This window comes from Dermacentor albipictus, chromosome 1 (assembly GCF_038994185.2).
Source record: "Dermacentor albipictus isolate Rhodes 1998 colony chromosome 1, USDA_Dalb.pri_finalv2, whole genome shotgun sequence".
NCBI classification, from domain to species: domain Eukaryota; kingdom Metazoa; phylum Arthropoda; class Arachnida; order Ixodida; family Ixodidae; genus Dermacentor; species Dermacentor albipictus.
The window spans coordinates 368,481,410-368,493,538 of record NC_091821.1 but is presented as its reverse complement, the minus strand read 5'-3'; the positions used below and the strand labels follow the sequence as shown (position 1 = coordinate 368,493,538).

At 49.3% G+C, this 12,129-nt stretch overlaps 1 protein-coding gene across 1 annotated transcript; it reads right to left on the bottom strand.

Moving 5' to 3' along the window:
• Positions 1–5,614: 5,614 nt before the first annotated feature.
• Positions 5,615–9,002, bottom strand: LOC135904137 (gonadotropin-releasing hormone receptor-like). The gene is made up of 2 exons (XM_065434755.2): positions 8,217–9,002; positions 5,615–6,186 (listed from the first exon to the last, which is right to left on the bottom strand). Exons 1-2 carry the CDS (start codon positions 9,000–9,002, stop codon positions 5,773–5,775), a joined length of 1,200 nt encoding a protein of 399 aa, XP_065290827.2. The 3' UTR covers positions 5,615–5,772.
• Positions 9,003–12,129: the final 3,127 nt, after the last annotated feature.

Below are 12,129 nucleotides of genomic sequence, written 5' to 3'. Positions count from 1 at the left end.
GTGTTGTGCGGTGAGATGTGTTCAAGGACTTGTTCCTTCAGCTGAAGAAGGATGTCGTGGGTAGAAAGGTGGGGCCGGAATCCGAACATTGTTTCGGGAAAGAGGTCGCTGGATTCTAGGTAAGGTTGAAGCCGGTTCAGAATGACATGTTCCAGAAGCTTCCCTAGGCATGAAGTCAATGAGATTGGTCTCATATTTTCTAAGCTGGAGAGTTTGCCTGGCTTCGGAATGAGAATGATGTCCGCGTGCTTCCAGTCTGCTGGTAGCGTACCCGCTTCCCAGTGATGATTAAAGAGGTCAGTAAGAGATTGAATGGTGCCATCATCCAGATTGCGCAGGAGCTTGTTGTTTATTTTGTCCTTGCCTGGGGTGGTGTTTCGTGTGAGTGCATGGAGTGCTTGTTGCACCTCAGTGATAGTGATCGGCTTGTCGAGGTCGTAATTGTCGCTCCCGCTGTAAGTTGGAGGTTGTCCTTGTGGGGGTTCGAAATCGCCTATGTACCGCGCCCGCAACTCCTCCAGGATTTCGTCATCAGAACCCGGATGGTTGTGGAGGATACGTTGAATTGTTTGCTGGCTAATTGCCTTGCTTTGTGTGGGGTCAAGAAGATGGCGTAGCAGCGACCATGTTTTGGCCGTGCTAACATTACCCTGCAACTTGTTGCATAGTTGTCGCCAGTTGTGACGGGTGAGCTCCCCAGCATAACATTCCGCGGTTGCCGTGAGTTTCGCTATACGTAGTTTCAATTTACGATTATGTTTTTGGCGCTTCCATCTCCTAACAAGGCCTCGACGTGCTTCCCAGAGGTGAAGAAGGTGCGGGTCTACGGCCGGTATGTCTGTGGTGAGTGTGATCTGTTTTGAATGTTTGTCTACGTCTTGTAGGAGCTCTCGTACCCACTGCTCGAGATCCATAATACCGGTTGAGGAGTCACCCGCTCGCTCTTTGCGAAAAGCTGTCCAATCTGTGAGCGTTGTCTTTTTTATCGGGTGGCGTGCATGCGTAACGTTCAATGTGGTGGAAAGTATGCAGTGATCACTGCCCAGAGTTTCCTCCGTGTTGTGCCAGGCAGCTTGCTGTATCCCTTTAGTGAGGGTGAGGTCAGGGCATGTATCACGGGAGACGCTGTTTCCTAGACGTGTGGGGTATGCGGGATCTGTGAGGATGGTGAGACGGTGCTGCTGTATGGTGTACTGGAGTGCAGTGCCTTTTGATGTGGCTGTCGTGTAGCCCCATGCCTGGTGAGCCGCGTTGAAGTCGCCTACAATCAGCAGACTATTATTTTTGGCTATGCCAATCGCTTTAGTCATCAAGTAGTCGAACTTGGCCTGCTTCTGCTTTGGTGGGCTGTATATATTCAATATGAAAAGGCTCTTTCGGCCTCGTTGGAGCGGCAGGATCTCAATTAGGTTATGATCGACATCACTGCCGTCTATTGTATGTTGTGTGGTTGTCAGCGTTTTAGCTGTAAGTGTGGCCACGCGGCTTTCAGGCGTGGTGGTATGTGTGTTGTAGCCAGATTGAGTTGGGTGTGTGCCTGTTTCCTGTAGTGCGATTACGCTTGGTGTCGTTTTGGCGTTACAGATGTACTGTCTTAGTGACCCTTGCTTGCGTTTGTAGCTGCGACAATTCCATTGCCAGATTATGAGTGGGTTTTCGTTCCTGTGGTTGGGTTTGCTATTCGTCCTGGCTGACGGGTGGATCGGCAGGGTGTCCCTGCTCTACTTCCTGCTGTACTAGTGTTCTAACTTTCTTGCGTCGCTGATCTTTTGCGAGCCGTGTTTCTTCAATAACACTTGCCAGTTGCTGGATGCTTTGTTGCATTGCTAGGAGCTGCCGTTGCAGTACATCAACTTTCTCCTCGACTTGTGCGATTTCTGTCGGTTTTGCTGATTCCGCGAGAATCATCGGTTCAGAACGTTCTGAAGATGATGGCATTGAGGGTGCGGTTATTGGTGTGGAATGCTGAGTGGCAGTACGAGTGGCGTATAGTTCTGCAATCTGCGTGCGAAGTTTGTTGTTTTCTTCATGAAGGCGTTTGTTTTCTTCTCTGATGGCCTTTAGCTCAGCTAGAATTTGCAGTTGAACATCAGTATTGTTTATGGGTGAAGAATTGTGTGGGGTGGGTGCTGTGTGTAGACGCGATGACAGGGTGTTGTCTTGGTGGGCTGTGTGAGAGGGGAAAAGCCGTGCTGACCAGCTCACCGCTTGTGATCCCTGTACAGCAGGTCCGCTGAGGTTCCGGGTCCCTCCTTGTTGGTTCCGCGAGCAGGAGCGAGACCTGGAGCGGGAACGCCTCCGTTGCTGGTCTGTACGTGACCGAGACTTCGACCGTGAGTAGTCCCGGCGGCTGGTCCTTTGGGATGCTGAAGATGCCTTCTTCAGTCGATCAGGGCACTCCTTGGAAGCCGTAGGATGAGGCCCCTGGCATAAGGCGCACCGGGGGTGACAGGGGTGGTCCTGAGTGGGGTTCCGTGTACCACACTGGGGGCATACGATTGCTTCTGGAGTTGGGCATACATCGGTCCGGTGGCCGACTTGGTGGCAGATGCGGCAGAAATGCGTGGTTGGTCGGTATGGTTTGCATCGCATTTCACCGCTGTAGTATCGCACGTAGAAGGGTACAGCCTTGCCAGTGAGTGTGATCACTGCCGTAGCAGTTTGTCCGAGCATACGGGCATGTAAGATTTCTCGGCCAGGTGCATAGAGTCCGTTAAGGAGGACTTCTGTGGGAGTTCCTGCGGGAATGCCGTGAATGACCCCTTTGACGGAGCTGTCGGGTGCCGCCACGTATGCCGTGACTGCAAATTCTCGACCGCCCAGGTGAATTGTAGAGATGCGACGGATGCTCATAGCTAGCTCTTCGTTTGGTGTGCTAGCAATAGCGATGTTTTGTATTGCGTCAATTCTTACTGTAAGGGTCCGTACGTGCTCAGTAGTGGGGTGCTGACATGCCAGCTTGATGCCTTCAGCAACCTGTGGCGTGGTCCAGGTGGCAAGGTTGAGTCCTTCTCGGGGGCGGATGATTACCTTGAGGTCATTTCGGGGTAGCGGTGGTAGTCGGGCTTGTCGGGGAACCGATGGCTGTCGGGGTTGGAGGGGTGGATTGGTGGAAGTCGATGTTTTCTTCCGACCGTACTTAACAGTGAGCCAGTCTCCGCCGGCAGGTTCATCAGGAAGTGGGATTTGTGCGTGCTCGAGATTCATCTTGGTGCCATCATTGGTGGCCATTGGTGCGCCGAAGTGGGCCAAGGTCTTCGGCTAGACCGTACCCGTCGTTAGGTTTAGCTGGGCGGGCGCCTCTTGCGAAGTTCAGAGTGCGGTAATTCGTGAAGCAAGCGACTCACAGTATTGCTTTGGGTGTCCACGTGTTCCGCTCGACGTAAGGAGTCGAGTGAGGCTGGTTGTGGCGGCGCTGACGTCAATTATCCAGGGTTTAGCGATGTAAAGGCGGAACCCATGTGCGGTGCAACCGTGCGCAGCCTCTTCTTCTTCTTCCCAAGGTAATGAGAGATCCATTGGAAAACTCGACCACCTAGGCCAACCATCTCAAGAGCATCGAGGATAGCCTCGTGAGATACGTTATCGTATGCCCCCTTGACATCCAAGAAGAGAGCTGCAGATAATCTTTTGCGTGACTTTTGAAGCTGGACGTACGTAGCGAGATCAACAACACTGTCTATGGAAGAGCGATCTCGACGAAAACCAGCCATGCAATTCGGTAGCATGTTGTAGTGCTCCAGGTACCACTCCAAGCGGGCAAGGATCATCTTTTCCATTATCTTTCCCACACAGCTGGCCAGCGCTATAGGGCGGTATGAGGTGGTTTCAAGTGGGGACTTGCCTTGCTTCAGGAGAGGGACCAAGCGGCTTATCTTCCATTCTTCGGGAACCATGCCATCCTGCCAAGATAAGTTGTAGAGATGTAACAGTTCTCTTCGTGCGCCATCACTCAGGTTGTTCAAGGCGCGGTAGGATATTCCATCTGGTCCCGCGGATGAAGAACGCCTGCATAGAGCAAGAGCCGCTTCTAGTTCCTCCATTATGAATGGAAGATCCATGCGGCCGTCACGTGAAACAGGGATGCGACTGGGGGCTGGAAAGCCTGGACCGGTTGCTTGGCCAGCGATCCTTGCACAAAATTCTTCTGCAACATCAGCCTCTAGCCGCCCCTGGAAGAGCGCCAGCGCCTTGAATGGGAAGCGTTGTTCAGGGAAGGAACGTAGACCACGTATGGTTCTCCAGATGTGGGAAAGTGGCTTTCGGGGGTCTAGTGACTGGCAAAATCTTGCCCAACGTCGAGATGCCAATCTATCCATGCGACGTTGAAGTTTCTTTTGTAGTCGTCTGGCTGTCCTAAGGTCTTCGATGGACTTTGTACGCCGGTAACGCCGCTCCGCACGACGACGGAGCGCACGAAGTCGCTCCAACTCTATATCGAATTCCATGTGCTTCGACGAAACCGTGACCGTGCGCGAGGCGTGTAGCATTGCAGACTTGATTGCTATTCGTGATTGCTGATTCGTTCAGTAAGCGCAACCATTAAGCACTTATATAGATACCGTGTGAACTCCTCTGAAATTATATATAGAGAGGCTGGGCAACAAACGGTCTGGTTCGGCCGTAAATCAGCTCGCTGTTGCCGTAGTTTTGTTGACTCACGTGATCTGCCTGATGTCGCGTGCCTACCAGATTACTCGCCGCATGAAATTGGCCGGAAATTGATACTCTGACATTCAGCGTGAGTAGTTATGTGAAAATTGTATTATTCAGTGAATGCTGGGGAATATAACGTTCCACATTGTACCCAGAGAGAACGCGTGTTCCTTAAGAAAAAAAAAATCAGAACATGAACAAATGGTTTCTCCGTTCCTCCAAACTTTCAATGCCATTTTTATGCTTAAAGCCTTCGGTGTGCAAGCATTATAGTCTAAATGAAGGTCAGGCTATCGATTAACAAATGAGATGTGCTGAAAAAAGTACGCATATTTTCTATTTACTGCTACAGCTTTTCATGTTGCATTGTGCACATTTACCTTATACAGAGTGCACACGTGATACTCTCTCGTTGCGCAGTACACCTCTTTTCACCTCTAATTATTGTGAACAAAAAATGCTCGAGTATTTCTTAGGTAACTTCTCTGGTGTCCCTAAAGCTAAACGAAACGAGATGTACAATTGTTTTAGCATAAATGACATTGAGAACAAGGCTAGGGATCGCACGAAGCCATGGACGCTCGGAACACCATCATGTTCAGTCAACGTTCGTAACTCCCAGTGATAAAGTCAATGTTCAACTCCTTCCAGATCGCTACATTTGAGCAACACACTGATGCCGAACACAGCAGGTAGTCACTTTTACACTTGTTGTTAACTTGAAGTACTAATACTGCTGTTTTCTTGAGTGCGCGCTCCAGTAGCTGAAGGGTGTAGCCCGCCGGCACAGCGCACTCTACGGCTGCCGTTATCGCGTTATGACGAGAGAGTTTGTGGTGATGCCACTCCCCACGCGACCCGCACATTATGACACGGTCTGTAAAACGACACTACACGAGAACATCACATGTCAAAACAAATGCCACCATTTTCGTTAGAACATTTCTCGCGGGTCAAAGCCAAAGTCCTGGCTTTACGCCAAAGCGCAGCCACACGTTTGACGACGTAGCGACCGGGTTTACGACGAAGCAACACAGTGCACAATTCGCACGTGGTCCCAGCACACAGGCTCTTGCACACAGGCTCTTGCACATAGGCTCTTGCACACAGGCTCGATCAACACATTTTGCTCTCCCTGTCCTTGGGCGTCAGTGCACCGTCGCCATTCGTTGCAGTGTTGCAAGCTTTGGGGAGGCGCGCCGGCGAGTAAGCGTCAGCAGGGTCAGTGGACACCTGCGAATCTGTGTGGGCCCTGTTGAGCAGGCGGCAAGTGAGCGACTCGCGCACCATTCGGGACACTCTTCGGCAGAAACCGCCGTTGCCGGCGTCCTTGCGCGGCCGTTGAAAGTACAGGAAGATGTACGGATTGATGGCGCTGTTTGATGCAGATATGACGCCGAACAGAGCCACCACATTGCCGTCCAGGATGCCGGGGTTGCCGAAAGCGAGAATGGCCTCTTGCACCATGTACGGCACGTTGGTCACCAGGAAGGCACCGAATACCACGGCCGTCATCTTTAACGTTTTCACCTGCGAGTATAAAGAAGGAGAAGAAAGAAAAGAAAGAAGGTCGCAGCGCTGTTGTGTGACATTTGCATTTCCGTGCGCGCTTGGCTTAAGGAAAGCTTTGCAATAGATTTGAATTTCAAAGTGTTCTGTTAGTGTACATTCATGGCCACGTACGCACACACGCACAAGCACAGGAAAAGATGAGGAATTGCATGTATACATTTATTATAGCGCCCGGAAAATGTTTGTCAACAATGTACAGTCTCAGACGCGCACGGACATCGCTGTGCTGCAATTAGCTTGCAACTCCCGCTCTATTTGAAGGGTGATAAGCCAAGTACTTTTATTGCATATTAAGCTGCTGCTTGGACTGGCGCCCTATGTGAGTCCTGGCTACTTTCCACAGCAATTAGAAAGCACTAATCTACCGATTGGAGTTTCAGTGGACCTGTTCAGCGTGTCTATGAAACCCGCACTACCTACAAAGGCAAGCAGAGTTGCGGCAGGTTGAGCACGGCTTATCCAGGGAGAAAATCAGAATGTCTTAAATGGGTCCGACGAAAAAAACAAACACGTATCAAGAATGTATTTACCTTCACCGATGCCTTGATAGGCATATCGGCCAGATGCCCCGTCAGCTGAGTACACTATAAGCATAACCCGCTCACTTTTCTTGGCTTATAGGCGCTCGTGTAACCAGACAGTAGCTCCAAAGCCATCTTTATCATATCGCACGAAATGACACTTTAGGCTAATTTTCATACTTTACAGCTGTTACAACACACTACAAATACTTGCCCACTCGTGCAAGCAGTTTGTCTTTCCAGCTTTGTTGTCTGCTTTGCCAGCCATTTTCGTCGCTTGAGGTTCAGAACTGGCTCAGGCAAACAGGGAAGTAAGAATAAGAAAATAAATATAAAAGAAAGGATGTGTATGCTGTGATTCAGCCTTCAGCTAAACAAACGTATTCAGCAATACATAGTAGCGTTTGCACACGCTAGGCTCTCGCCACACATGCAGCTCATTTAACGAAGGTAGTATAAGTGCTTATACTAATAGTATGCACAAATAATTATAACGCTAATAGGGAGTGATGTGGGGAATGTTTCCTAAGAACATGAGCGCCGATTTTTTCATAGTGTAAGAACGCGAAATTGTGTTTGCACTATCGTTATCATGGTGTGACGGCGACCCGCCAAGTGGTAGTGGAATACGAAGAGAAAAACTTTTACCACCCTACAATAAACACAAAAATAATCTATTCTAGCTGAGTAGAGGCTCAGTAAACGAGAAAGGGCGTATAAGCGATAGCCGGGTCGCGCCAGACCACTGTGGCGTCATAAAGTTTTACAGCGCTTGCCCGTGTCTAGTTAACTGGTTATCGGTAGAAATGAACTGTATCCTAAAAGAGCCAAATACAGAACTTAGAAAACTTAAAGAGCCCTTAGAGAACCACAATGGCCTAAAATACAAATCGTTACTGTGAAGTTCGTGGCACTGCCATCTCGGTGGCAAATTAAATAAACGGAAACGTTGACCCTAATTATTCCTTCATATATTCCACCTAATACCACAAACAGAGCTTAGAAAAAATACGTCATTAGCCTAAACTCAAAAGAAAGTGTTTCTTTTTAGCGTTTGATGATTTAGTGTTTGGCTTTCAAGGCCGGACTACGCCTACGCTTGTCGGCGCGCGAAAGCTCGCGTCCGCGCGCCTACGCATGCGCAGATGGTGCAGCGGCGTTAGCACATATATCTTCTACAGTGCCTCATAAAACAGGAGATGACGGCTACCAATGCAAAAATAATAAGCCAAGTGGGTGCACGCTGGCGCGTGTCTTGCAGGTTCAAACCGCCATTCTTCGCGAGGCGCGGCAAACACAAGGCTCATTGCTGTCAGAAATGGCAGCCTGAGTGGTCGCGCTGCTACGGGCAATAGGGCTTAGTGTCAGAGCGATTGCGGCATACTTTAACAACCCATCAATTCCATGCCTATACTGAAACCTAACCACCGCGTGGCCGTGGCGCGAAACTGCCTTTGGGACACATACCTTTGCCCGCGGAAGCGACGAAGTAGTCTGCTGGCCCACCTTCCGGCCTGTCGCGCTGTGCTTCCAAAGCGTCCAGAGTATTCCTGTGTGGAACGCAATCAGGAGTACGAGCGGCGCCACAAACACCATGAAGAACACGAACCCCATGTAGATCTGGCGGTGGTAGAGTGGTGTGCCGCGGTCGTAGAAGATGGACGCGCAGAAGCACTTTCCCGGTGCCACTTCGACGCTGTGGAACACATAGACGTTGGGCAGCGAAGGCATGCACGAAGCCACCCACGTGACTGCGGCCAACTTCCACGGGTCGGGGCTGGGCGCCAGCGGAGTTGCGATGGCGATGTGCCTGTCTACGGCGATGGCCACCAGCATGTACGTGGAGGAGACGAGCGTGAACGTCTGCAGGAACTTGAAGAAGCGACAGAAGACGTCGCCAGCGATCCACAGACGGCCCATCACCTCCCACACTACCTGCGAAGTCATCGTAACGCACGCCACCAGGAGGTCGGCGATGGCGAGGTTCAGAAAGAGCACCCTGGCCTTGGACACGCGACGGTGACGATGCTTGACAAGTAGGTTGCAGCAGACGACGCTGTTGCCGACTACGGAGAGGATTATCATGGTGACGATAATGCTGATCCGGACTCGTTTGTGGTAACGTGGACCCAAAACTTCGTCCGATGCAAGGTTTCCGGTGGCGTTGTCTAAAAGCACCGTAAGGTTGCCTGTGGGGTCACTGCCGTACGGAAGGTCGTCCAACGTGGCGTTGAAAACGTCCGCTTCAGTCATTCCTAGAGAAGGGGCATGCCGCGTGCAGCCCCACTGTCAGCGACACGACTCTTTCAAAGCCAGTTCATGCGTGAAGTTGGTCCCGAGTGTCTATTGGTGGCCTCTGAGCTGGGCACAAGAGGGCTTTTACTTGCAGGATCTTGTGCTTTCTTTTTCATTACGCCACGTGTAATTTGTGTGGTCCTGCCCATTCCATCACTCCTCTGTTCTCGATCTCTCCCAGACCTGTATATGTGGAAAAAATATAGTTTTACGAGAAATATCACATCATTTATCTAGGTACGCATAGATTATTGTGTCAGCCGCGGGGAAATTAAAAAAAAAACTTTGATGGCGATTCAACCTCCACTAGAAATCGATGAACGACAAAGCTTTCATGAGCTTGGGTGTAAGATAGGGACGAAGTCAATGCGCACCTGATTTTATCGCGTTGCTCCTCACGTGAGGGTTAGAACGACGGACTCATCTTTTCTTCGTTGCGCTATCTCCGGGATCAGCTGACATTCTGATGTACGATGGCGTGTCAACTAACTTTAAATAATTTCCGGAATTGAAAATTCCAAATTATGATCCAATTATGAGGCATGCAGTTGAGGGTCGGGGGAAACGTCCGTAGCGTACCAGTTACAATATCAGGGTGCCGATACGGAAACTCGGAGGTAACTCGCCAAGAAAGATGTCTTTAACAAATCGATAAGAGTTTCCAACTACGGATTCGAACAGAGGACATCTAGTACAGAACTATGATACTGCAACCATTACGCTACGGTTTCTCGTCCTCCAAACGATAGGCCTCATAATCGGGTCGTAGTTTTGACGTGTTCTATTCCCGAATTTATTTAAAATTATTTAACACATCATGATGTCTCAAAAAGTGGGCCGATCCCGGAGATTGCGCATAAAAAAATTTAAAAAAATGGAGTCCGACGTCCCAAGCCTTCACGAGAGGAGTGAGGCGATGAGTTGCGGTGCGCAGTGACTCAGCCCCTCCCCTATCTCACCTCCAACTCGCTCAGGAAGACTCATGGACTTCACCTGGAGGTTGAATCGCACTTTTTTACGGTCTCTTTGCTGAAAATAAAAACAACGGAAAAAACACGTCCCCTGGTTAATCTCTCTGCTTTGATCTTTTCTTTTGACTCTCTTTGCAATATATCTCACCATACCACGCAGTTTGCGGGCGCAGGGTTTCTCTAGACCTTGAGCCGGCAACACCCCAGGTGGTCTTTTCTTTTATTTAAAGCAACTGTATATCGTTATGGAGAGGCTGGCGACGCATTTCCTGCCAACTAATCGGTCCTCATAACGATTGGTCAATAAATATTTAAGTTATTAATTAGATATGCGAGTACGTCACAGATTTGGGATCGCAGTCTTTGTCATGTCTTTGTCGACACTGGAGCGGAGCCGCCATGTTTTCCTGAGGTTGTGCTTCACAGAATCCATATACATGTGACATCACGCCCCGTAAACAGGCACTTCAACACTACACAAAAGGTTCGAACCATGCAGTCTAACAGGGCGTGATAAAATCTGCTGGATTTTGTTGTTGTTGTTGCCTCAAAACGTGGCTCCTACCCACAGGCGGGATTGGTCCCACTCGGTTGACTGAAAAATGCATTTAATGAAATATAAAAAGGGGGTAAAGACGTACATTCAAAACGAAGCATTAGGCAACTAAGTGTGAATACAAATTTATAGAGGGCCTATATGTAAATTTAGGCTGAAATGAAAAAGTAAAGCGTCTCACAGTCGGTGCCATAGCAGCGAAACCTTCCTGAAATTTCAATGAACCTATGCATCGCAGTAATTATTGACCCGTGGCTTGTGCCTAATTGACAGGCGCCAAAAGACAAGACGTATGGTGTGGTAAGCGCTAACCCCTGCTTACTAGTTGGAAATAAGAGGAACAGCTTGCGGGGGGAGGAGAAGCGGCGGCTAGAAAGAAAGACATGGTCCTTAGATGTTGTTGTTGTTGCCTCAAAACATGGCTCGTACTGTTCCTTAGTTCATGATGACACTGACAGTTCTTTTTCTTCTTCTTGACTACCTCTATAGCATTGCAGCGTGCTTCCTCGTATACATGAAGGTCAGACAATAGCATAGAGAAATACAATGCGTACGCCTGCTTATCTTTCACGCGCTGCGTTGAATAGAAACCCCCTTTCACGGGACATCCATGGTGTCTCTTGGCGATTCTTACAGCTTATAAAGAGGAGTTATCAAGACGGCTCTGATCGGCTCGATTGCTTTGTTACCCTTTACCCCTTTCCCCAGCACAGGGTAGCCAGCCGGTTCTTACACTGGCTAACCTCCATGTCACTCCTCCCCTTTGTCTTCCCTCCCTTTAGCAAATATAGAAAATGTAGCGAGACAATTTGTCAGTGAATGCAGGGGCGTTGAGCTTCCTGCCGTCGCCGTCAGAGACTATTATATAGTGCGAGACACGCTGCGGTATTTTGTACTGAACGTACTTTTCCGAAATGAATCGAAACCGGCGCACCACCCCTTTGCGTCTTGCTTTCATCAATATGCCGCTGCCGTGGCCTGTGTATACTTCATGCAAGCGAGTCAGAAAGTGGGCCGCCTAGTTGACGGTCGCGGAATGTTGATTACGAGTTTTCCCGTGAAATTATTTCTTCATTGCGTACATGAGCTCTGCGTAAGAATTTTTATTTCAACCATCGAATATTAAAAAATTAAATCATGGGATTTTACGTGCCAAAACCACTTTCTGATTATGAGGCCCGCCGTAGTGGAGGAGTCCGGAAATTTCGACCACCTGGGGTTCTTTAACGTGCACCTAAATCTAAGCACACGGGTGTTGTCGCATTTCGCCCCCATCGAGATGCGGCCGCCATGGCCGGCATTCGATCCCGCGAGCTCGTGCTCAGCAGCCTAACACCATAGCCATCGAGCAACCGCGGCGGGTATATCGATTATGCCGGGACACATTTTTTACCAATTATTTGGTGTGCACAGATTGATTAAGATGGGCGGTGGTGACAAAAGCAGTACTATTTATTTATTTATTTATTTATTTATTTATTTATTTATTTATTTATTGTACCCTCAAGGCACACAAGCATTATAGAGGGGAGGACTCAATCATTCAACATCAATACAG